We start from the raw sequence: 26,167 nt of genomic DNA, 5'->3' as shown, positions 1-26,167 counted from the left end.
AGAAATCGCCAAGAAACTGAAGACCTCGTACAAAGCTGTGTACTACTCCCTTCACAGAACAGCGCAAACTGGCTCTAACCAGAATAGAAAGAGTGGGAGGCCCCTGTGCACAACTGAGCAAGAGGACAAGTACATTAGTGTCTAGTTTGAGAAACAGATTCCTCACAAGTCCTCATCTGGCAGTTTCATTAAATAGTACCCGCAAAACACCAGGGGTACTGTGTGTAGGATGGGGGTACACTTCTGCACGTCTTGCCTCCAAAAGCCATTTCATGAATATCAGAAGATTGAAAACAAGTAAATTCCTCAATGTCTCTGCATTTCTCAAAGAGCAAAATATATTTTCCCATCATATAATAATCACTTTCACTTCAAAGAGCTCAGACACAGAAATGTAATATGATTGTTTTATTACAGTTTTCTACTAAATGAATGACATCAAATCTGGAAGCATTACCACCTTAATACCTTCCTAAAAATGGAAAATACAGAAATGACTTGCTTACTACATCTGCCTATCCCATTCTGGTAACTTGAAAGATCAACACTTGGAAAATAAAAAGTTCAGATGGTTCACTAATAAAATGGTCAAATCTAGACGCTATCAATCTACATAATACCTTTTAAAAACAAATTCCATCCAAACGTTTCAGTGTTCACCAAAGTCAAACCAGTGACACTAAATCTGGGTCCATTGTTTCATTTGTAGCAGAGGCTATATTGACCAGCCTTACAGATGGTCCTTGATTCTGTGACACACAAGGGCCAGATATACTCAGTGTCTGCACCTATTACTTTCCACAGGACATAAAACATCAAAGAAAAGAAAATAAAAGTTGAAGAAAAAGGAATAATATCTTAAAGTTTAAGTGGATCTAAATACAATCGTATGTCTTTAGCTCGATCGATTCCTCCGTAAAATGACGAGTAGCAAACACTTCAGTAAATCTGTCCCTAAACGTTCCATCTTTTCAATCAGTGTCAGAGGACCCGCTGGAGCTGTCAGACGAGGAAGGTTCACCTTTCTTCTTCTGCTTCTTCTTGTGACGTTCCTTCTTTTCTTTCTTTTCCTTTTTGCCTTTTTTCTTGTGGCTTTTGTGTTTCTTTCTCTTCTTGCTCTCCTCTTCGTCACTCGATGAATAAGACCTACGGGAGATTGTGCCATCCACAGTGATTAAACATAACACTACCACCATGCATAATTATTTCTCATACATACCGGAGAGAAACAAATGTGACATACCTCTTTCTTTCAGACTTTCTGTCTTTACTCTTCCTCCTCTTGTGTTTAACTTTCCTGGTGTCCTCCTGGGGACCTACAGCAATTAGGACAAATGCACAAAGCCATTCAGACAAAAACACTTGAATAAAAGTGAGAGCAACACAGTTGATGGAAGCCAAGGATTGATAGACAACTAAGCAGGGTCATGTAACTGTGTTATAACATAGTAACACAGCAGAGCCTGTTATAACAGTGACCAGAGCAGGGCTAAGTAGTCTGTTATAAAATAACTATTGTCGGTTGTACTGTATTGACCTTTTTCTTTGTGACCAAACCTTTATAAAAAAATGTTTTTTATAGGGGCGGGGGGGGGGGGCTAATGCACAATATACAAACTCATCTAATTTAAATGGTTAGCTCGCATCACAGAGCCAAAAAAGTAACAAATGTAGTAAGTAAAGAGAAAAAAAGGGGGGAAAAATATTGCCTCTAACCCCTTCCCCCAATCAACATGTCTCCCTCCAACCAACCAACCACCTCCCGCCCGCCCCCCCACCCAGAAACCATGTTTTCCACCCCTTCCCACCCCCACAGAAAAATCCTTACCATACCACCCCTTCCCCATGTGCCTAAAAGCAAAGAAAGATGAAAATAGGTACGTATACACTGAGTAGACAAAACATTAAGAACACCTGCTCTTTCTATGACAGACTGACCAGGTGAATCCAGGTGAAAGCTAGGATCCCTTATTGATGTCAATTGTTAAATCCACATCAAATCACTTCAGATGGAAGGAAGGAGACAGGTTCAAGACTGATTTTTAAACATTGAGATAATTGAGACATAGATTGTGTATGTGACAAGACAAAAGATTTAAGTGCGGTAGTAGGTGCCAGGCGCACCGGTTTGTCTCAAGAACTGACAGACTGCTGGGTTTTTCATCCTCAACAATTTCCCGTTAGTATCAAGAATGGTCCGCCACCCAAAGGACATCCGGCCAACATGACAACTGTGGGCAGCATTTGAGTCAACATTTCAAACTTTACAGTTGGCACTATGCATTCAGGCAGGTAGCGTTCTCCTGGCATCCACCAAACCTAGATTTGTCCGTCGGACTGCCAGATGGTGAAGCGTGATTCATCACTCCAGAGTCCAATGGTGGTGAGCTTTACACCACTCCAGCCGACGCTTGGCAGTGCACATGGAGATCTTAGGCTTTTGTGCGCAAATGCTCGGCCATGGAAACCCATTTCATGAAGCTCCCGACAAACAAATATTTTGGAACTCGGTAGTGAGTGTTGCAACCAAGGACAGACGATTTTTATGAGTACGCGCTTCAGCACTCGGCAGTCCCGTTCTGTGAGCTTGTGTGGCCTACCACTTCGCAGCTGAGCCGCTGTTGCTCCTAGACGTTTCCACTTCACAATGATAGCACTTACAGTTGACCAGGGCAGCTCTATGGACAGTGCCACATTGAAAGTCACTGAGCCATTCTACTGCCAATGTTTGTCTATGGAGATTGCATGGCGGTGTGCTTGAAAGTATACACCTGTCAGCAACAGGTGTGGCTGAAATACAGAATCCACTCATTTGAAGGGGTGCCCACATACTTTGTATATATAGTATATCAGTGAAGAGCACCTCTTCCAGGGCAATATGAAACACTGTATTTTTCTCCATACTCAGCCAGGGGCCGGAAGAATCACATCTAAACCAATTTACGATGGGATGAAATGCTAGTGCCTGGAAATACAATTTAAAGTTTGGTACGGATATTTCTTTCCAACTTCTTTCCCTCTTTGTAAGATTGATCATTTTATCCGGGATCACTTACCTTGCCATTTACATTTCGAAACCGCACTATGGATTTTTTCACAATAGCCAGTAGTGGGAGACAAGGGAAGCACTGAACTCCAGAAATTCTGGAGTTATATATTCATTTTGACAATAAGAGTAGGCAACAACACATCTACAACACTGATCCTCAACACGGGGGCCCCTCAGGGGTGCGTGCTTAGTCCCCTTCTGTACTCTCTGTTCACCCACGACTGCGTGGCCAAGCACGAATAAAACACCATCACTAAGTTTGCTGACGACACAACAGTAGTAGGCTTGATCACAACAACTATGAGACAGCCTATAGGGAGGAGGTCAGAGAGCTGGCAGTGTGGTGCCAGGACAACAACCTCTCCCTCAACGTGAGCAAGACAAAAGGAGCTGATCGTGGACTACAGGAAAGGAGGGCCGAACACGCCCCCATTCACATCGACGGGGCTGTAGTGGAGCGGGTCGAGAGCTAAATTCCTTGCTGTCCACGTCACCTACAAACTATCATGGTCCAAATACACCAAGATAGTCACGAAGAGGGCACGACAACACCTTTTCCCCCTCAGGAGACTGAAAAGATTTGGCATGGGTCCCCAGATCCTCAAAATGTTCTACAGCTGTACCATCGAGAGCATCCTGAACGGTTTCATCACTGTCCGGTGTGGCAACTGCTCGGCATCCAACCGTAAAGCGCAACAGAGGGTAGTGCGTACGGCCCAGTACATCACTGGGGCCAAGCTTCCTGCCATCCAGGACCTATATACTAGGCGGTGTCAGAGGAAGGCCCCAAAAATTGTCAGACTCCAGCCACCCAAGTCATAGACTGTTCTCTCTGCTACCACACGGCAAGCGGTACCGGCGCGCCAAGTCTAGGTCCAAAAGGTTCCTTAACAGCTTCTACCCCCAAGCCATAAAACTGATGAACCATTAATCAAATGGCCACCCGGACTATTTACATTGACACCCCTCCCCCCCGTTGCTTTGTACACTGCTGCTACTCACTGTTTATTATCATCATGCATAGTCACTTTACCCTTACCTACATATACAAATGAACTCGACTAACCTGTACCCCTGCACATTGACCCCCTGTATATAATAGCATGGTTATTGTTATTTTGTGTTACTTTTCATTAAATGTTTTACTTTAGTTTATTTCGTAAATACTTTTGAACTGCATTGTTGGATACGGGCTTGTAAGTAAGCATTTCACTGTAAGGTCTACTACACCTGTTGTATTCGACGCATGTGACAAATACAAATTTGATTTGAGATATTCTGCGGGTTAAAGAAACCGGGATGTTAGTCCATCTACTGAGGTCGGAATGAATTGATTTGAGCTTTCTGTTAAAGTTTCTGGCAATGGTTTAATCTAAGGAAGGAAATGTATCTAAAAACCAAATATTTAAAAAGGGAAACGATAGTGATGCCATAAGTAGAGAGAGGGCAGATTTGGTTAGATGTATTTTACTTTAGATGTAGCTGAATGTCTTTATGTTCTTCAAAGTGTTTGGGAGGGATTTGAAATACACTGTCGAGATAAAGTCGGCTCATAATGAGATGACGTGATCCGTGGAATTTAGAGATAGTGGTGTAATTTCTTTAGATTGTCAAATTGCCTGGGCCAGGGGCTCCATAGACAAAAATAGCAGAGGTGAGATGGGATCACGTTGCCTGCAACTTCTAGTTATACTGAATAGAACAAAGCACGTATTGCTTGTTATTACTATGGCTGGGGGATTGTCATTTAGTATTTTAGTCATATTAATGAAATTCGAGCCAAGTCACAAAGATATGACCATTCTAGTCTATCAAAATCTTAGAGATAGAACAGCCCAAGGAGCTTTGGTTTATGATGAAGCATATGAGATATGTAATACACAACAGATGTTATCTTCTGATAATATTTGGGTAAGTAGCAAGACAAGACGACAGAATTTTTGAAAAATTTAATATCTATGTTTAGCAAATGAAAATGGCGTCCTTACCTTATTTATATATATATAAAAAGGGAAATTAGTGCTGTTCTAACATCCCTTCCAAATTAATATTTGTAAACGACTGTGTTAATCATTTCAAGCAACAGTGGACCTAATTGGTTCCAACATTTTTAATAGAGTACCAGGAATACCAGCCCAACCAGGTGATGTGCCTTTATTGATGTTATATAATGCCCTTTTAAGTTCATGGAAAGAGATGTGGGCTCCCAGCAAGCCTGGCTTCCTCAACTGAGAGAAGAGGAGTTCTTAGATCCTTTAAATGGGAATCGATCTGGCTTGGTGTGGATTTACAAATCAGAGGTGTACAATTCTTTATAGCAACGGGAGATTCTTTAGTTGATGAATTTGGCTTCGGGTATAGTAATTCACCTGATTCAGATTCAATCGTTGCAATATCCAGTAATTGATCATTGTTAGCCAGTAGATGACTGGGTCAATTACCATGGATGAAATGGTTCTAACTATGAGTCTAACTCGATGGATGGCAAATTCAGATACAAATGTAGTTGTATTGTTTTTAATATGCCTTTGATGGTGAATTCAGATACAAATGTAGTTGTATTGTTTTTAACATGCCTTTGATGGCGAATTCAGATACAAATGTAGTTGTATTGTTTTTAATATGCCTTTGATGGCGAATTCAGATACAAATGTAGTTGTATTGTTTTTAATATGCCTTTGATGGCGAATTCAGATACAAATGTAGTTGTATTGTTTTTAATAACGCCTTTGATGGCGTCCCATAAAATGTGAGGATCCTCGACTGAATTTTTGTTAATAATTACAAATTCATTCAATTCAGTTTCAAATTGGTCACAGAAAATTTTGATTTTGTAGTTAGGAAATATTAAAGTGCCATCTTGTGGCTCTTGTAGGAGAATCTGGAATGTGTATCTGGCAGTAGTAAGCATGACGATCAGATATGCTCATATGTCGAATTTCTATTTTTTCTATTTTCTTGAACAGTTGGAATTCAGATCATTCTAACAACATGCTGAGCAGAGATTCCAAAATGTAAAAGAGGTTTAGACCTTTTGAGTCTTTTCCTTCCCGACCCAGCTTGTCATGAGGCAGATCCTCCTGCTCGTCCTCTGTACTCTCTTCGCTGCTTGTACTGCTTACATCTAGGACAATGTCTTTCCGGGGGTCCACACGCACAAAGTTACGGCACTCGAACGTCAGGTGGCCCGCTGATAAAATGACCAGAGTAAGTACAAAAGTGAGTGAAGAAGGGAAGTACTTTAGAATGAAAGTGTATCTAGCACAGAATGATTATGGCACACTCAGGGGTCAGGGGACAACAAGAAACATTCTGGAATTGTATTCACAAGGCTTGAATATGTAGAGTTAGACTAGAGACATAATATAAGCAATAAAGATGACTTACGGTAACCACATTTCTTGCACCCAGCTCTGATGTTGTCCTTATTGGGACCTGCAAATTAATTGACAAATGTAATCATTGTGAAATGGGACAATTTTTGGCTTTGTTGAAGTCTCGCAAAAACGTAGGCCGGTATATTCTGATTCCTTCTTATACTGAACATAAATACAAACGCATTATGCAAAAAAATGTATAAGACTTTACTGAGTTACAGTTCATATAAGGAAATCAGTCAATTGACAAAAAAATGTATTAGGCACTAATCTTAGGATTTCACATGACTGTTGGTCATAGATACCTTAAACAAAAACAAAAAAAGGTTAGGTGTGTGGATCAGAAAACCAGTCAGTATCTGGTCTGACCACCAGTGTCCTCATGCAGCGCAACACATCACCTTCGCATAGTGTTGATTGTGTCCTGTGGAATGATGTCCCACTCTTCATGGCTGTGCGACGTTTCTGGATATTGGCGGGAACTGAAACGCTCTGTCGTACACGTCAATCCAGAGCATCCCAAACATGCTCAATGGGCGACATGTCTGAGTATGCAGGCCATGGTAGAACTGGGACATTTTCAGCTTCCAGGAATTGTGTACATATCCGTGCATCATATGTTTTATGATATCCATGCATTATCATGCTGAAACATGAAGTGATGGCGGGGGATGAATGACACGACAATGGGCCTCAGGATCTCATCAAAGTATCTCTGTGCATTCAAATTGCCATCGATAAAATGCAAATTGTGTTGTTTTTCCATAGCTTATGCCTGCCCATACCATAACCTAACCTCACCACCACCATGGAGCACTCTGTTCACAACTATATTAGCAAACCGCTCGCCCACACAATGCCATTCACAGGGTCTGTGGTTGTGAGGCTGGTTGGACAGACTACAAAGTTCTCTAAAACGGTGTCTTATGGTAGAGAAATGAACAATTCTCCAGCAACAGCTTTAGTGGGCATTCCTGCAGTCAGCATGCCAACTGCGAGCTCCCTCTAAACTTGAGGCGTTGTGTGACAAAACTGCACATTTTAGAGTGCCCTTTTATTGTCCCCAAAGGTGCACCTGTGTAATGATCATACTGTTCAATCTGCTTATTTATTATACCACACCTGTCAGATTGATGGTTGACCTTGGCAAAGGTTAAATGCTCACTAGCAGGGACGTAAGCAGATTTGTGCACACAATTTGAGAGAAATAAGCTTTTTGTACGTACAAAACATTTCTGGGATATTTTATATCAGCTCATGGAACACAGGACCAACACTTTACATGTTGCGTTTATATTTGTGTTCAGTGTATATGATTCACATTGAGATAACATAACACAGCTGTTATCAGACGAATGGAGAGACTAAAATGCCATACACAGATTATTATCAAAATAACACTAGCTAGCTATTTAAAACATTGAACACAATCATACTAGCCAATCGGATCATAGTTGCTAGGCTAGCTAACTAGCAGTCCAAAAGTTCTGCCAAAAGACAACTAAAAGATAGTTACAGCTAGCTACCTCCAATTTCCATTAAAATATTAATACCGAGGAGTCTTATGTTAGAGCAAACATACCTGGTGCAGCCATTATCACACTTTATTGCAAAAAAACAACAACCTTGTTGTGTTGATAAATTTCGAACCACTTCCCTGTGGGTCCTCTACAAAACAGGTCCGATAAGAAACATAAAATGGTTAGTGGTTACTACCATCTTTGGTTAAAACATTATTTAAAAAAAATATATGTTTAAACACATTTGGAGCTGATTTGACTGACTACTTGAGAAATAATTCGCACATACTAATATTTCTGACTCTTATTTTTTCAGAAAACTCAAATTATTAAAGTTTTCTCGAGATAAATTCGTCAGCCTCCCTTTAGCTAGCTAGCTACTGTTCTGTATAACGTTTTAGGGGGGCGGGGAGGGGGTTGATCGCATTGTAACACACGGACCAAACCACACATTTTAGGGGTGAATATGAAAATGATAATCATCAATGTTTTAACAGATGTTTATTTACGATATATTTCCATACACATATTTAAAAAGTTCATTGATATTTGACATATCACCCTTCAAATAAATATTAGGGAAGCTGCTTCCACGCATCGACTTGGTAAATGCCGCTCACTCCCCATTGCCTCGAGGTAAACAACGCATTCATGGTTTAACAACATGGCGGTTCAGTGAGCTGTGCTGGAGACACGTTTAGACATTAATCTCTAATTTGCAGTTTTTGCCAAATACTTAGTGCTGCATTTTCGGAAAAAATATATATTTTCATACTGCTGAAAAAATAGATAACAGATTTTCGGTTTCGAGTTGTCCGTTAACGTCAACAACAAAATGAGCAACATTTACATTCAAGAGCCTCCAACAAACGGAAAGGTGAGCGCCAGCTTGTTTGCCAGGGCTCCTGTAATTAGTTCCTCTGAAGATCACAGTCTGCACGAAGTACAGTAAGCTGGCTAGCTAACGTTCTGCCAAGCAGACGTGGGGCCTTGGTATAAAGTGCTATGCTTCTACCTTCTCAGGTTCTGATCAAGACCTCAGCTGGTGACATCGATATTGAGCTGTGGTCCAAAGAGGCACCCAAGGCCGCCAGAAACTTTGTCCAGTTATGCATGGAAGGTACGGACTGGGTGCCTGATTTATATCTACTAGCAGGTTAAAATGCAAGGTCACTCAACAGTACTGATGTACTTATAATGTATACTCAATCTTGGTTAACCCGGAATTCTGTCCGATTTTGTTTAGTCTGTCCTCATTAGTATACTCACCATTTCACATTGCACACCAGCTTATTGTAAATGTGTACTGTTCTCTTCCACAGGCTACTATGATGGAACACCATTCCATAGAGTGGTGCCAGAGTTCATTGTCCAAGGAGGAGATCCCACAGGATCCGGGACGGGGGGAGAGTCCATCTATGGACGCCCATTCAAGGTTAACTTTCACTGTCTCCATCACCTTATTAACTCGCATCATGGTCACCCCCAAATAATTATAGGCTAGACATAAACTCAACTTTTCTACATGGAACCTTTGTCAACTCACCCATTACTATGGTTTCAGACTTCCACTAACAATGTGACAGTGGGGCTGATTCTGGTTTTGCTGTTGGCTCTGTCCCCCAGGATGAGTTCCACTCCAGACTGCGTTTCAACAGACGTGGTCTGGTTGCCATGGCCAACGCAGGGCCCCATGACAACGGCAGCCAGTTCTTCTTCACCCTGGGTCGGGCAGATGAGCTCAACAACAAACACACCATCTTTGGAAAGGTAAAATGCCAAAAGAAGATCAATACATCTTTTATGTTTGGAAAGCTTTTAGTATGCAGCATTTGTCCTGTAAGTTCATCTTCCTTTCCCCAATGCAGGTGACGGGTGATACAGTGTACAACATGCTCAGGTTATCCGAAGTGGAATGTGATCAGGAGGAAAGACCTTTAAATCCACACAAGATACGAACCACTGAGGTATGTATGTCTTGTTATAGGTTTACAACACACCCTAATATTTTATCACTTTGACCATTCATTTGTTTTACATGTGTACCAATTCTGTCAGACTCTTGTTACTTTACGTTTTTTCAAATGTCTCTCTGCAGGTGTTACATTCTCCCTTTGATGACATCATTCCACGTGAAAGAAAAAAATCCAAAAAGGATGAAGACAAAAAAGAGGGAAAGAAATCTCAGTCCAAAGCAACAAAGTAAGTGTTTAATTGACTATTATACACACTTTCTCTGCTCCTCACTCTCAATCTGTTGCTGACTCGGAAGCGTGGTACTGCAGTTATGAACAGTCGAACTCTGGACCTATTTATTTTGTCAGGAACTTCAGTCTGTTGTCATTTGGAGAGGAAGCTGAGGAGGAAGAGGAAATGGTAACTCAAGTCAGCCAGGTAATTAGAACATGAGCGGTCTTGTTATTCTGCGCCTCAAATCAAACTCGCCATCTTTGTGCCATCCGTGTCAATCAGATACATTACACACATTGTTTCTTTTCATCCAGACACTGAAGGGGAAAAGCAAAAGCAGTCATGACCTGCTGAAGGATGATCCTCTGCTGAGCTCTGTCCCAGCGGTCAACAAGTAAACACTAAGATACCGTAGAGACACCATGCTCTGCTGCCTCAGCTTATCTTGTTTGGAGAGTGAATGAATGAATATATTGTTCATGTTTTTCTGAATCTATTTGTCTTGTGTTTGAAGGAAAAAAGCCAGAGGTGGGGCTGGAGAAGCAGCAGAGGTATGCTCTTATACCTTCATGGGGTCTGTTCAATCAACACACCATGCACCACGTGTATAATGCACTCCGTTCTGCTTGTTGGGGAACACCTTTTCTCTTGAGCGTTCTTCACGCCTTCTCTCCTCTCTCTCGTATTCAGGGTGAGGATGATGAGGCTGCGGAGGGGGATGCGAATGGTGACGAAGAGGAGTATGACTCTGACGAGAGGCAGGAAATGAGGGAGAGGATCTCTCAGAAGCTGAAAAAGATGAAGGAGGATGAGAAGAAGAGTACCGATCCCAGCGAGGAGGACAGAGGAAAGAGGGCCAACCGCAGGTAGATTACACTAAAATGACATGCCATCCATTCCATGCGGCCATTTATGCACCTTTTTAATTGGGGATTGTTGTTTAATCTAATAGCGGTGTTATCGTTTACGTTAATCGTTCATCAGTGTTCTGAGTTTAGGCCCCTTTTTGTCTTTACCACAACATCTTTGATTAGAAACCTGACTTGGTGCCCAGCAGGTGGCGGTAGCGTACAAGAGAAAGTGATGTCGAATCAGTGATACAGTAGTTGTAATTCTTTAGACTGGCCATGGGGAGGCGTTGTAGCACTGCATGGACAAGGGAGCTCAGTCTGTCTATGCACTGGATATACTACTGCTTTAAAAGCCCCAACTCAATGTCCAGCTAGGTGACATGTTGGTTCAGTTCACAAGGAAATCCGTGATAAAAGAGACAGAGCTTTTCGTTCAATCGGTAGGTTTTCGAAGGTATCTTGTAATAACTAAGATGATGCAGTATGACTGAACATACCAAAGGACCTCGTCGTAGAGATAGAGCAGTGTGATTCAGCTGCTTTGATGTAATGGCCATCATTAATCCTATGGACTGGCTATATCATAGGCTACATACCAACACTGATAACTCAACAATGACTCCTTACTCCTCGCTCACTACTGTAACTAAGTACAGTCTTGACAAGATAATTACAATGGCAAACGCCATCTCTGATTAAACACTGATTGTTGTAAAAATACATTTTAATGGCAATTACTTTTGGTGACCATGAAAGAAATGAATGAATCAGAGGGTCGGAGGTACTTATGCTGGGTGATTCCTCATGACAATATAACAAAAAATATCATGATTCTTAAAGATTTTCAAGAAATGTAATCCATAGAAGAGTCCTTTGGAGGAAGGATTGTTGACATATATTTGACATTTGTATCTTTATAGCATAATTGTGGAAAAATGTATTAAAGTTGGTACATTTGGCCTGACCTAGGCCGCCTTTTAAAGCTGCAATATGTAACATAGAAATGTGTGTTATAGATCTGCCATTCTCATTGAAAGCAAGTCTAAGAAGCGGTGAATCTGTTCTATGTGTGCTATTTCTATGCTTCCCGTTCTTAAGTTAAGTTTTTGCCTCTTTTGGTTTTGAACACCAGCTGAAAGTACAATATTTTTGGTTATGGAAATGATATTTCACAGCTTTTTAGATGGTACAGTGACTGATTATCTACATTATACTTGCTTGTTTTGTCACAACTAAAATTAAGCGAACTGTTAGAATTTTTGCAACCAGGAAATGGCATAGTGATTTTTTGCAAAATGCATCTCTTAAGATTCCATAATGTTTTCGTCTGCAGGTGCTACAAAGCAAACATTGGTGTCATATGAAGCTTTGCCTCTTGCTCTGTAATATGCGTAGTATTTTCATTTCAATAACAATTTTCTTCCATTAATTAACATTGAGAGATATTCACATGAATATTTAACATGAGCAATTTAGACGTATGCCATTAGATTTAGAGAGAAAAAAGCTACACATTGTTGAACATAAAATACTCTATTGGCATATCGATGTTCCAGTGAGGATCTCTGCTAGTTTTAAAGATGTGGCCCATTTTTATACAGAGAAATTGGCATAGTAGACAATGTAACCAATCACAGCCCTCCTTCTTACTTGTATCATAGCACATCCTGTATCACCAGTAGAGGATGATAATTTTGACATTCACGCTGTTGTTAATGCTTAACATATTGGATCGTAACTCTAAAAGTAGAAGAGATCCCACTGTGGAATATTGATCTGCCCGTAGAGTATATTATGTTCAACAATGTATATCATTTAGTTTTTTCCCAAATCTAAGATTTGGTGTTTGCGATTCATGTTTGTTTTTCCAATATTCATAAATGCATGTAGGAAAATTGTTATTGAAGTCTAAATGCTACTCCTATTATGGTAAAGCTTCATATGACACCAATGTTTGCTTTGTAGCACCTACAGATGAAACATCATGGAATGTTTAAAGGAGGCCTGGGTAAGGCCAACATGTCACAAATGTTCCAAATGTGGTCACAAAACTTAAATTCATTCTTTCTCAATTAGGCTTTAAGATACACATGCCAAATATGTCAACATTCCTTCCCCTAAAGGACCATTCTACGAATTACATTTTGTGAAAATCCCCCAAATCATGGTCTTTCTTTGTTGTTGTTCTAGTCTCATGAGGAATCACCGTGCTAGGGTGTTGATGAGGACTAGTGACACCCTCTCAGCCAAGCAGAACCCCCTCGCTGCTAACACACACTCACCTCGGGCCACTGGCCCCACATCAATGAACTCAGCCTGTCCACTGCAGCCAGGACCCGCTAGGTGGAAGAGAAATGCTGTCACCCGCACCACATGCCTTACTCCGCTGTAGTAGAGGCAAACATCAGTCTGCCAACACTGTGTGAGAGCGAGCAAGCAAACAGGACTGAAAGAGAGTCAGACGGACAGATCGAGCCGGGCAGAGAAAACGGCTGTGACAGTTTTTGTAACCTCAAGGTTGTCGTCCAAAATCAGTTACCGGTGGAGGGAACATAGTGTTTTTAAAAGCATGTGACATGTTTGTCTCAATGCCACTGCTGATTACCACACAGCACCAGCCTTATCATAAACTGTTATCTAGCAGTGTGTTGTGTTACCTCTCAATTACCCAATGGGATAAGGACTCGGCACCGGCCCAGCCAGTCAGCTGTGTGTGTGCGCTCGTGCATGTGACTGACAGGTAGGCCGATGCAGACCGACTGTAGTATATTAAACACAAGCGTAGATTGTTTGGCTGTAGGCCTGTACCCCAGCACCGTGGTTTGTGTTGGCACAGAGTCAAAGAGAAGGCTGGTAGGTAGAGCACAGTGTTGGGCCGGGACAAAGGGGGCATTGTTGAAGAATCTCTCCTCTCTGTCTCTCTCTCTCTTTCTTTCCCCCTTTCTCTCTGAGATATTGTTTCAGACCACAAGAGTGTATTTTTATTGTTTGGCCCGCTGAGTAATTCCTTTATGCTCAACTGCAGGGGATAAAACTGAAGGATGGTCGTGGGTGCTATCCAGCAGGGCTCAGGTGGAGACGTTAAAAGTCAAGTCTGAGACGACCGCGAAAATTAGGAATCTCGCGGAAAAATATTTTTCAGATCTACACAAAACTTCTTTACCATATTGCCAGGCAATTGTTTCCCGCAGGTGCCAAGCGACCAGACAACATTCCATTTTCCTCCGCATCAAGTGACGTAATCAGTCTGAGGTGTTTTCACGAGAGATCTCAAATCATTATGTGTATTTACTATGACAGGATGGGAATTGAAGAGGGAACTGTAATTTGGTCCCGTCCATTAAAGGAGAGGGTAATAAACCTGGAAATCTCTCTAGAAATACTCGGACTGTTAGGTTGGGTGCGGACAGTTTTTACAACACCGGTATATACTTACCACATCATTATCCGTTATTGTATATCACCCCATGATACAGCTATATATAGCTATATATCAATCCCTCTCACCTCCACAGCATTCACCAGAGAGGGATCTGAGCTCAACACCTCGTCACCATTCCTATTGATTAAATCCGGTCTCTATATGAAGTGCCTGGGGCCGCTTTGCGGGAGTTTATTTAAAATATATATATATATATTGAAGTGAGTCCCAAAAGCAGTGCATGTGGTAGCCGACTAGCCGCCACTTTTGTTAAACCCGACGGGGCATGACTGGGGAAGCAAAACGCTTCCATATGGCTCTGGGACACAGCCTTAGTTGACTGGCTCTGCCAACAAGACCCTGGCTCTCTTGCGCTCTCTCTTTCTCTTCTCTTTCTCTCAGGCGTGCATTCTCTCTGCCTTTCTCTCTCTCTCCATTTACACCGAGTCTACCAAAAATTAGGAACACCTTCCTAATATTGAATTGCACCCCCCCCCTTCCATTTTGTCCTCAGAATAGCCTCATTTCGTCAGGGTATGGACTCTACAAGGTGTCGATAGCATTCCACAGGAACTGTTGGGCGGGAAAAACCCAGCAGCGTTGTTGCAGTTCTTGACACGAACCGGAGTGCCTGGCACCTACTCAAAGGCACTTAAATCTTTTGTCTTGCCCATACACCCTCTGAATGGCACATATACACAGTCTATGTTTTAAAAAAGGCTTAAAAATCCTCCTTTAACAAGCCTCGTCCCCTTCATCTGTACTGATTTGAATTGGATTTAACAAGTGACATCTATAAGGAATCATAGCTTTCACCTGGATTCAGCTTTTCAGTCTGTCATGGAGTGAGCAGATGCTCTTAATCTTTTGTATACTCGGGTGTATATCTCTCTTATCTGTCTCTCCCTGTCTTTCCCCTCTTCTCATTGCCTGGTCGTTCTTGAGAGTTTAGCCCTGAATTCAACCCCAAATCAGGAAGAAACAACTCCTGTCAGGCCCAACGTTTAACCATGACCAGTGTTTTTCCAATCTTAATCATGTTTTTCCTGACTGACTAGGTGACTGACGACCTGGTCACCAAGACGACCCAGTACCTCTCCCGAAGGAGGGTTGGCCAGACCGTTGTTGTTTCACTAGACGGTCCTTCAGCAGACAATGGAACTCGCAATTAACTGGGACAACAGACACCAATTATCTAAGCCCAAGTGGCCTTACCTTGGACACCAAACGCACACACACACACACACACACACACACACACACACACACACACACACACACATACACACACACACACACAAAAGTTACACGGTGTGGCTGCACCTGTTTGTTGTGATTGGTCATAACCCAGGGGGTCTCTCAGAGAAAGGTAATGGGAATCAGGAAGCACTGGACTCTCTAGTGGAGAACCGCTGTAGACAATCCAGTTCCTGGCAGCAGGGTCCTATGTGTTTTGGAACTGACAGGTCTACACATCTCTGCTGGCCCGACCTTGCATGTCTATCCAGCACGGAGCACTCTCTGTCTTCGTCTTTCTCTCGCTCTCTTTCTCTTGCTTTCTCTGTCTTTCTCTCTCTGTCTCTCTCTTCCCTCTTTCTCCATCTGTCTGTCTCTCTCTCGGGAAACAGATCTGTGTGTTTAGGACTCTTTATGTGTTTGATGGGCTGGATGGAATGAAGAACCTGTGGGGAATTTAGCCTACTTGGTAGGAGAGGGATAGACACATTGCTTCTCTCCTTCTCTGCACAGTCATGCAGATTCTTGTCTGTGCTGCTGCTGGTGCTGTGGTCAGATTCCTCCTCACCGTCCTGCTTGGCTTTGAACCAAGCCGAAGCTCGAATCCACTATGTGGTGCTTGCCTACGGAGCAGCAAGGGGAACTGCCCCTCCCTACCTTCAGTCTATGCTCAAACCCTACACCCCATCCCGAGCACTCCGTTCTGCCACCTCTTGCCTCTTGGCCGTCCAACCCCTACAGGGGGGTCAGCTCCCGCTCAGGCCAATCAAAGCTTTTCTCTGTCCTGGCACCCCAGTGGCGGAAAGGGCTTTCCCCTGACACCAGGACAGCAGAGTCCCTGCCCGTGTCCGAAGCCTTATATATAAATATATATAAATAATATATGTATTTTAAATAAGACATCATATGTACTTTATCATGATATGTGGTTGTCCCACCTAGCTATCTGAAGATGAATGCACTAAATGTAAGTCGCCCTGGACAAGAGTGTCTGCTAGACAAGCGTGTCTGCTGGACAAGAGTGTCTGCTGGACAAGCGTGTCTGCTGGACAAGCGTGTCTGCTGGACAAGCGTGTCTGCTGGACAAGAGTGTCTGCTGGACAAGAGTGTCTGCTGGATGACTCAAATGTAAAGGTTTAGATGTTGTTGTCATCCCACTGTCTGTCATCCCAATCTCTCTGGTATACCAGAGGCCTGGTTTAGACTGCTGCTCTGAGGGATTGGGATCCCTCCCTTTCTCTGTCTGTCTGAGCTGAGGGTTCCTCTCGGGCGCTGGCGGGGTTCGAGAGAGAGAGAGCGGCTGACTGGGCCGTAGCCAGTCACTTTGTGTGCTTTCTTTATGAAAAGTAAATCATCCACAGCACCCTGGGTTTCGCTTATTTGAATTGTCTGAATGAGCGACAATCGCTGGCAGCCCCTGAGAGGCCTAAAGCCGCCTGGCCCAGCAGAGAGGAATGACGAAGACCTGTTCCTACTTCAATCTGCTCAGAAAAGAGGAGAGGGAGGACATTTAATGTAGATAGGCTGGTCCTAGACATGCGTCTCTCGCTCTCTCTCTTCTCTGTCTCTCTCTCTTTCCCCTCCTTCTCCTCCTTACAGTGTTGTGGGATGACAGTCCCACTGGGGAGGTGCTGCTGAATGGCTGGCATTGTGCTCTGGTTGGGAAGGAGGGATGAAGGAGGTGGAGTGGAGGAGGGGATGGATGGATGTCCCCCCCACCCCCCCCCCCCCCCCCCCCCCCCCGGCTGATAGATCTGAAGGAGGGAGGGAGTCAGAGAGGGCACACTCTGGCATCTCGTCAAAGCCTGGTCTCATTAACACGCTCTGCCCGCCTGCCTGCCTGCACTGCACTGCACTGCACTGCCTGCCTGCGATAGAGAGGCTGGGATGGTCCTGCTAACAGAAGGCCACTGTATTCACTACTGTGTTATTTTTCATCTGGCTAAATGAATACCCATGGAGACCTCCCCTTGGGCTGGTTGAAACTAGTGCTCACCTTGTGGTGTTTCTGCTATTTTTAACTGTACCGCTCTGCTCGGGCTCATTCTCATTTGTTAGCAGTTCTGTTTTGGAGGCCGTTTGTGACCGCTTGTCACTTCTTGAAATCTGATTTTGCGTATTTACTCTGGCTATATGCGCTTTTATACACTGCTCCAAAAAATAAAGGGAACACTAAAATAACACTTCCTAGATCTGACTGAATTATATATTCTTATTAAATACTTTTTTCTTTACATAGTTGAATGTGCTGACAACAAAATCACACAAAAATTATCAATGGAAATCAAATTTATCAACCCATGGAGGTCTGGATTTGGAGTCACACTCAAAATTAAAGTGGAAACCACACTACAGGCTGATCCAACTTTGATGTAATGTCCTTGAAACAAGTCAAAATGAGGCTCAGCAGTGTGTGTGGCCTCCACGTGCCTGTATGACCTCCCTACAATGCCTGGGCATGCTCCTGATGAGGTGGCGGATGGTCTCCTGAGGGATCTCCTCCCAGACCTGGACTAAAGCATCCGCCAACTCCTGGACAGTCTGTGGTGCAACGTGGCGTTTGTGGATGGAGCGAGACATGATGTCCCAGATGTGCTCAATTGGATTCAGGTCTGGGGAACGGGCGGGCCAGTCCATAGCATCAAAATGCCTTCCTCTTGCAGGAACTGCTGACACACTCCAGCCACATGAGGTCTAGCATTGTCTTGCATTAGGAGGAACCCAGGACCAACCGCACCAGCATATGGTCTCACACGGGGTCTGAGGATCTCATCTCGGTACCTAATGGCAGTCAGGCTACCTCTGGCGAGCACATGGAGGGCTGTGCGGCCCCCCAAAGAAATGCCACCCCACACCATGACTGACCCACCGCCAAACCGGTCATGCTGGAGGATGTTGCAGGCAGCAGAACGTTCTCCACGGCGTCTCCAGACTCTGTCACGTCTGTCACATGTGCTCAGTGTGAACCTGCTTTCATCTGTGAAGAGCACAGGGTGCCAGTGGCGAATTTGCCAATCTTGGTGTTCTCTGGCAAATGCCAAACGTCCTGCACGGTGTTGGGCTGTAAGCACAACCCCCACCTGTGGACGTCGGGCCCTCATACCACCATCATGGAGTCTGTTTCTGACCGTTTGAGCAGACACATGCACATTTGTGGCCTGCTGGAGGTCATTTTGCAGGGCTCTGGCAGTGCTCCTCCTGCTCCTCCTTGCACAAAGGTGGAGGTAGCGGTCCTGCTGCTGGGGTGTTGCCCTCCTACGGCCTCCTCCACGTCTTCTGATGTACTGGCCTGTCTCCTGGTAGCGCCTCCATGCTCTGGACACTACGCTGACAGACACAGCAAACCTTCTTGCCACAGCTCGCATTGATGTGCCATCCTGGATGAGCTGCACTACCTGAGCCACTTGTGTGGGTTGTAGACTCCGTCTCATGCTACCACTAGAGTGAAAGCACCGCCAGCATTCAAAAGTGACCAAAACATCAGCCAGGAAGCATAGGAACTGAGAAGTGGTCTGTGGTCACCACCTGCAGAACCACTCCTTTATTGGGGGTGTCTTGCTAATTGCCTATAATTTCCACCTGTTGTCTATTCCATTTGCACAACAGCATGTGAAATTTATTGTCAATCAGTGTTGCTTCCTAAGTGGACAGTTTGATTTCACAGAAGTGTGATTGACTTGGAGTTACATTGTGTTGTTTAAGTGTTCCCTTTATTTTTTTGAGCAGTGTATATAGCCTATATGCAGGCAACAGGGCCGTAGCCAGGGTCTGAGTTTCAGTGAGGTCCGATGGGAGCCTCACATTGGTAACGTTATCACGTTGGTTGCTGTATCTTCAGCCACCTCAGTCCATCTACAAACACACAGCCTATTAGCTATACGATTAGCCGCTTCACATTAACTCAGCACTTTGATTAAAAACAATCATTTTAATGCGTACAGAGAGATCTGTCGGCAGGAAAAGTATTTTATTGACCCCCTAAGGTCGATGTCCGCGCCCCAGTGGAAATCTAATTAGCATAATAAAAGACATCCCCATAAAAATATTTGTTTTGCTTTGCATGCGTCTCAGTCCACCGCATCCGCCTATGTCTCACTTCCGCATCTGCGGTGGAAGGTGACAGAGCGAGAGCGGCGTTTCTTCCCGAAAATCGGTTCTTACAAAATCGTCTGTAGTGTCCGAACGGTTTGACCTGCACACTATTATGACTCTATGGAAAGATGAGATTCTCACGAAGACTATGGTTTTCTCCGTTCTGCTCTACGACCCCCACAAGCATCTTGGGACTTCTCTGAAGTCTGTACAGGCAATCTGCCAACTTCTGTCTGTTAGCGTCCCAACAGTTTGGGCTACACACTAATATGACCCCTCTGTGGAAAGGCGAGACACTCACGTGCACGCGCATCTCTAGGCCTCACAAGACTCCTCTGAAGGTCTCCCGGTACCAATGGGAAAAAATTAATGGAAGTATAATGTATACAGTATGGAAACTGTTTAGTGTCAAAAATAAGGGGTTAAAAACATGTAAAATCGCTCAGATATAGGACAGACACTTTACGGTAAACTTCTTTTTGGATCGGGGGGGGGGGCTATCTGTTGTTCCATGTAGTGAATCTGTTCTTCAATGCATTTGAATGGGCTAATAGCAGTAAAGCCAAAAATAAATGTTCATCGAGCCAAAAATAAATGTTCATCAAATCATTTTTTCAATACAAAAAGGTATACTTCAAGGGGTGTGAATTCAAAATCAAGGAGCAAAATGTAAACAATTCCATATGGTTTAGTAGAACCCTCCCCTGCTTAAGACAGAGCTTAGACTCTTATTTAACAAAAGGTAAACAAATACGTTTGCTTTGCATAACTTTGTTGTTGTTGTTGCAGTTTAACTAAGTTCCTGCATTTCTAAAAGTTTTGTCGTTTGGATTGGGGAGTAATTTTTGCTATTTTAAAAGCTGATTTACTGCACATTCTCCCATGACTTAGGGCATGTTAATATGATATCTGAGTGAGCGTGACAAACAAAATTAATGGGGGCCCCTTGGAGGCTAGGGCATCTGGGCACGTGCCTTGACTGCCCGGTTGGTAATTCGGCCATGATTACAAGTTTAGATAGCTGGCTAGACTAATTTAACAATCTAAACATCTTAACTGACATGGGCTAATTGAGTGACTGTCAGTGAATGACAAATAGCAGACTGCTGATGCACAACCAAGTTTCAAAATTGCACCCTGTGTATTCTACTTTTCTAACTTTTTATGTAGCCACGGCCCTGATAAAAGTTACCGCCAAAATAAAGCAAGCAGCGACATAGTGTCTCGATCTCTATTGGAGGGATGTGACACCATTCTTCCGCGAGAAATTCCATAATTTGGTGGTTTGTTGATGGTGGTGAAAAACGCTGTCTCAGGCACCACCCTATAAGTGTCAACTAGGTTGAGATCTGGTGACTGAGACACACAGGCAGCTCATTTCTGATTTCCCCCCCCCCCCCCCCCCCCCCCCCCATAATTTGGTCACATCAGATGTTTTTCATGTCAAATCTTTTTCAGAGCTGATCTGATTGGTCAAAAGACCATTAGTGATAAAAAGATCAGAATTGGACTGCCTGTGTAAACACACACACACACACACACACACACCAGTTAGCCTGGCGGGTAGGAGCATTGGGCCAGTAACCCAAAGGTTGCTGACATCGAATCCCAGAGCTGACAAGGTAAAAATCTTTTGTTCTGCCCCTGAGCAAGGCAGTTAACTTGGGGTTAACTGCTCTCCCGGGGCGCCGATGAGGTGGATGTCGATGAAGTCAGAGGGGTTGAGTTAAATATGGAAGACACATTCAGTTTAACGCGTTCAGTTGTACAAACTGACTTGGTGTCCCCCTTTACCTTACCCTTTAAACAACCTATGCTCCTTTGAGACCTCTGAGATCTCTTCTTCTAGCTGCGTGGAAGCACCTGCTTTCAATGTACTTTGTGTTTACTCAAGTGTCTCCTTTATTTTGGCAGTTGCGTTTATGAGGCTATAGTATAGGCTCAGAAGTTTTACATTTTATTTCTACTTCTCATAAAAGAATATAGAATTAATTTCATGTTTTATTACACTCGCATAGCAGTCAATAGAAACTGAATTCCATGAGCGTTTGAAGAAAAGAAGTCTCCAGCAATCTTAACTCAAAGTGACTCATTCATTAAATGACAGCAGTACGGGTGACCTCTTTCACCGATCCGTTCTTGACTTAGGTACTACTGTCAGTTGGTTTTGTCACCTCGTTTCAGTCAGGGGAACGTTAAGGAGGCTGACAGCGAATTCGGGGGCCTAGCTGTGTCCTTCTTCCATGAAGCCGTGGTCGGGACAGGGTCAGTAGTGCCTCTGTAACTGGAGTATCCTCCGGGCACTTTTGTCTTAGGACTCTCAATGCCGGCGGCTGTCAAGTCAACCAGTCTTGTCAAAAAATAGTGACTTCATCAATACTGTAAGGCCTGATTCCATTTAGTCGTTTGGCCGTTTGTTTGGTTGATAGGCTGCTGGTCGACCAATATTTCTTTAGTCGAGCAGTAGCCAAGAAAATATGTATTTTCATGGTGTACAAGACACCTGTCTGATTCGCGCCTGTCTGAGTGAACTAAATCATTGTGGAGGTCATGGGGATGACACAGTCCATCACTGTAAGTGATGTAAGTGACATGTGCACATTACATTGTATATGGTCATTGAAGGTCGACCCATTATGATTTTTCACGCCGATACCAATTTACTGGAGGATCAAAAAAAGCCGATACTGATTAATCGGACTCTAATATACATACATACATACATACATACATACATACAGTGGGGCAAAAAAGTATTTAGTCAGCCACCAATTGTGCAAGTTCTCCCACTTAAAAAGATGAGAGAGGCCTGTAAAATTAGGGGAAAAATCCAGAAAATCACATTATAGGATTTTAAATGAATTTATTTGCAAATTATATAAAATACACATTTTAAAATTGTGACCAATCGATTGGTTGAAAGAACAGACGACTGTTGGTCAAACAAAAACAATTTTTGTCGGGAACACGCCCTACAATACTGTCATCCCTACAGACAGGCGGATGGGGGCAGAGAAGTTAGTTTACCTGTGTGCTGCTGACAGAAACAATATAATCTCCAGTGTCAGTCTATCAGTGTGTTGCAGTGTTGGAGGGCTCTGTGTGGAATGTGCTGAGCCCCCAGGAGTGAATGAACAGGTGTTGCTGGCTGGCTCTGGTTCCCTCCTCGTTCCCGTCCTCTCTGGCCCCTCTCCTTTATTGGCACGGGGGTCTGCCCGCGGCACCATTGTTTGGCAGTTGCCTTGGAGATGTCTCTCTTGTTTTGCAAATTGCAGCGTGTCAAGGCAAGCCGAAAATGATCACTCAGTCAGAAGTGTGTCCTCCCCTCCCTCCCAGTAAAATATATAGCCTATGGTCTGTCTTCATTTCAAACTCCATAGATCTCTGTGCTGATAAATCTGAGCTTGTGTAGTTACCGTATCAACAGCTAGCAGGCCCAGAGCTGTTTTGCCCAGTTAAGCTGATTTATTATCGAGGTGTACAAAACAAAGCAAATTCGAAAGGTTAACATGGTCAGCAAACATTATACTGTTCGTTCGTCTCCTCCATCTTGAGCTCATGTGATCTGACCTTACCCACTGCCTTAGCTACACATGTTTACAAACAGTACTTTACCTTACCTAACTCCTCAGCTTTGACCTTCCCTTACCTAACTCCTCAGCTTTGACCTTCCCTTACCTAACTCCTCCTCAGCTTTGACCTTCCCTTACCTAACTCCTCCTCAGCTTTGACCTTCCCTTACCTAACTCCTCCTCAGCTTTGACCTTCCCTTACCTAACTCCTCCTCAGCTTTGACCTTCCCTTACCTAACTCCTCCTCAGCTTTGACCTTCCCTTCCCTAACTCCTCCACAGCTTTGACCTTCCCTTACCTAACTCCTCCTCAGCTTTGACCTTCCCTTACCTAACTCCTCCTCAGCTTTGACCTTCCCTTACCTAACTCCTCCTCAGCTTTGACCGTCCCTTACCTAACTCCTCCTCAGCTTTGACCTTCCCTTACCTAACTCCTCCTCAGCTTTGACCGTCCCTTACCTAACTCCTCCTCAGCTTTGACCTTCCCTTACCTAACTCCTCAGCTTTGACCTTCCCTTACCTAACTCCTCAGCTTTGAACTTCCCTTACCTAACTCCTCAGCTTTGAACTTCCCTTACCTAACTCCTCAGCTTTGACCTCCCCTTACCTAACTCCTCAGCTTTGACCTTCCCTTACCTAACTCCTCATGTCGTAGTCCACTCAGCCCGGCTCCCCAAAACGAGCTCTTAGACGAGCTCTGAGACACCGGGAGACACAGAGAGGTGGATGTGAGACTGAGACGGGACACTGGGCAGGCGACAGTCTTCAAAGGCCTCCAGCAGAGTTCCAAGATGTCTCCTGTCTACCACCTCAGCTCTGACAGTGTCTCTGCTGGATAGAGAGGGGAAACATCCCAACAACCCCATGCCTAGCTGTGTCTGAGGCTCACAGAGCTCAAGTACCTCCTATACCTGTGCCCCAAGAAAGGGAAAACATACCAGCACCATGTCTGGCTGGCTGTGTGTCTGAGACTCACATACCTAAGCCCCTAAAGAGGAGAAATAACTTTGAACGAACCAACACCATGTCTAGCTGTGTCTGGGTCACGCATACAGTACCTTATAGGCCTCCAATACCTGAGCCCCTACTTAGAGAAAGCAGGGAGCCCAACATGGAAGAGACACAGCGGGATCTAGTCGACCACAATAATACATTTTACAAGGTCAATATATCAGACGTCGCTAAGTTTGATGACCCCCCCCCGAGAGCTTCTAAGGAGCAATGTAGGGGTGAAGGAGAGCTGGGGAAGTACAGAATGAGGAACAGAAGGTGGAGAGCGAGAGAGAGGAGAGAGAGTAAAAAAAGGTGTTCAGAGAAACAAAGGCAGCCATTGTTTGAAGAGGCTTCCTGGACGTGTTTCTGAGCTGGGGCCCAGCCAGGCTGAAGTTCACCTGTGTTGCCTACCCGTGTTACCTGTGCTCTGCAAAAGGACCCAAACAGAGCTGTCAGGCTTTGTATAAATATTATCTCCCAACATCAGATAGCTGGTCTGTACTTAGCAGCCTCTGTCTGTCAGTCATGTTAAAGGGAACAGTATGAGGAGGATTGTTGGCACGGGGAGCAGACTTCCTCTATAGCCTCTCCTTTCCTCTCCCTCTCCTAGCTGGGCTTTGGGCAGCCAGCCAGCAGAGACCTCCGCTCACACCCAGGATTTCTGGACCTGGGTCTGGACATGCCTTGGCCTCAATGGCCTGACTTTAATCACTGTTCCAGGTCTCCACATTCAGGGTCAGAAAGGCCGACAATCACACTTGAACATTTGCAGTGTATGAATGTGCATTCGGGCTCAGCACAGTAATTGAGGCATACACTTTATTTATAGATCCACTACTTCCCGCTGCTTATGTCTTCTTGAAGTCTGTTCCCCTCTGTCTGAGGTCTGAGTATTTTGGGCTACTGTATCATTGGTAAGTGTCATTTCAGGTTTATAGCCTCCCATGAAATTGAAACACATTTGAGTCCATCTGAAGGTAACACCCCTCGGTGTTGTATTACTGTAATTGCAGTCTGTATAAATACATGTAGGAAACAAGTTATGATAAAGGAAGCGACTCAAATAAATGATTGTTTTGCGAAGGGTATGACTATAGCCAGCCAGCCACAGTTTTTAAAAACCAACCGAGGACATGCCTTTTTAAACTGGGAACAAATTGGAGGCAATTTGGTGCCAGTTTCCCCAGTCTCAAGCACTTCATCGAGTTCATTTGGTCCACGGCCGCAGTAGGATCAGTGACTTGTTACTCAGAGAGAGATGGACTTTTCTCTGCAGGGGTTTTATGGGGCTGTGTTGTACCCACTCAACCACAACATCCCTTCTAGTGGTGCCAGAACCCTGGCCTGCCTGGAAGGCCGCGTGAACACTCCTCATAATAAGGCGCCACTCGATTTATTGGAGCTCGTTTTTTAGTGTACATATTTCAACCCTCAAACTGTATAGAAGCGCTGCCTATGATCATTGTGTGTTTTTTTTGTTTTGTTTTTAAAAAAAACATTTAAATGTTCATTTTACGACGGCTCAGTGCTCTCACACTCCACATGCTAATTGCGTTGTGAGAAGCTTGAAGTAGGTAACTTGGAACAATACGTGTTTGTTTGTCAAGACCCAGAACAGTGGACTGCTGTAGAAAGTTCTGGATAAATAAATTGGAATTTAAGCTATGACTTTTGACCACGTCACTGAAAAGTCAAATACACCTGGGTTCCCCGATCGCAGTAGCATTTGCCCTCTTCAGTCAGTCTGATTTGCTGTAGAGCCATCTGTAGTAATTCAGATGACTTTCGTTTTTTTTCCCGGTACATTTTGAGGCTGTCACCTGCGGTATACCTTGTTTTGATCTGTGGTTTACCTGAATGTTAACTC

At 43.9% G+C, this 26,167-nt stretch overlaps 2 protein-coding genes across 4 annotated transcripts in view; one reads left to right on the top strand and one right to left on the bottom strand.

The window, feature by feature from the left end:
* Positions 1-393: 393 nt before the first annotated feature.
* srek1ip1 (SREK1-interacting protein 1) lies at positions 394-8,352 on the bottom strand. 2 transcript variants are annotated; one of them, XM_021602968.2, is made up of 5 exons: positions 8,009-8,352; positions 6,437-6,484; positions 6,081-6,239; positions 1,244-1,316; positions 394-1,146 (listed from the first exon to the last, which is right to left on the bottom strand). In XM_021602968.2, the coding sequence occupies exons 1-5, from the start codon at positions 8,019-8,021 to the stop codon at positions 972-974; spliced, it is 468 nt and encodes a 155-aa protein (XP_021458643.1). In that variant the 5' UTR covers positions 8,022-8,352; the 3' UTR covers positions 394-971. The 2 variants fall into 2 exon arrangements, with proteins under 2 accessions (XP_021458643.1, XP_036833478.1); XM_036977583.1 differs by lacking the exon at positions 8,009-8,352 and adding an exon at positions 6,828-7,160.
* Positions 8,353-26,167, top strand: part of cwc27 (CWC27 spliceosome associated cyclophilin) — a 48,732-nt gene continuing 30,917 nt past the window's right edge. The window contains exons 1-10 of one of the 2 annotated variants that reach the window (XM_036977582.1): positions 8,353-8,823; positions 8,970-9,066; positions 9,269-9,381; positions 9,573-9,716; positions 9,815-9,913; positions 10,045-10,148; positions 10,271-10,340; positions 10,451-10,530; positions 10,651-10,687; positions 10,827-11,002. In XM_036977582.1, coding sequence (XP_036833477.1) covers positions 8,782-8,823; positions 8,970-9,066; positions 9,269-9,381; positions 9,573-9,716; positions 9,815-9,913; positions 10,045-10,148; positions 10,271-10,340; positions 10,451-10,530; positions 10,651-10,687; positions 10,827-11,002 — 962 coding nt within the window. In that variant the 5' untranslated portion in view covers positions 8,353-8,781. The remainder of the gene's footprint in view (positions 8,824-8,969; positions 9,067-9,268; positions 9,382-9,572; positions 9,717-9,814; positions 9,914-10,044; positions 10,149-10,270; positions 10,341-10,450; positions 10,531-10,650; positions 10,688-10,826; positions 11,003-26,167) is intronic. The other variant, XM_021602965.2, reaches the window with a different exon arrangement.

Source organism: Oncorhynchus mykiss, chromosome 5, assembly GCF_013265735.2.
Source record: "Oncorhynchus mykiss isolate Arlee chromosome 5, USDA_OmykA_1.1, whole genome shotgun sequence".
Lineage (NCBI taxonomy): Eukaryota > Metazoa > Chordata > Actinopteri > Salmoniformes > Salmonidae > Oncorhynchus > Oncorhynchus mykiss.
The sequence above is the reverse complement of the archived record's forward strand: the minus strand, read 5'-3'. Positions and strand labels throughout refer to the sequence as shown.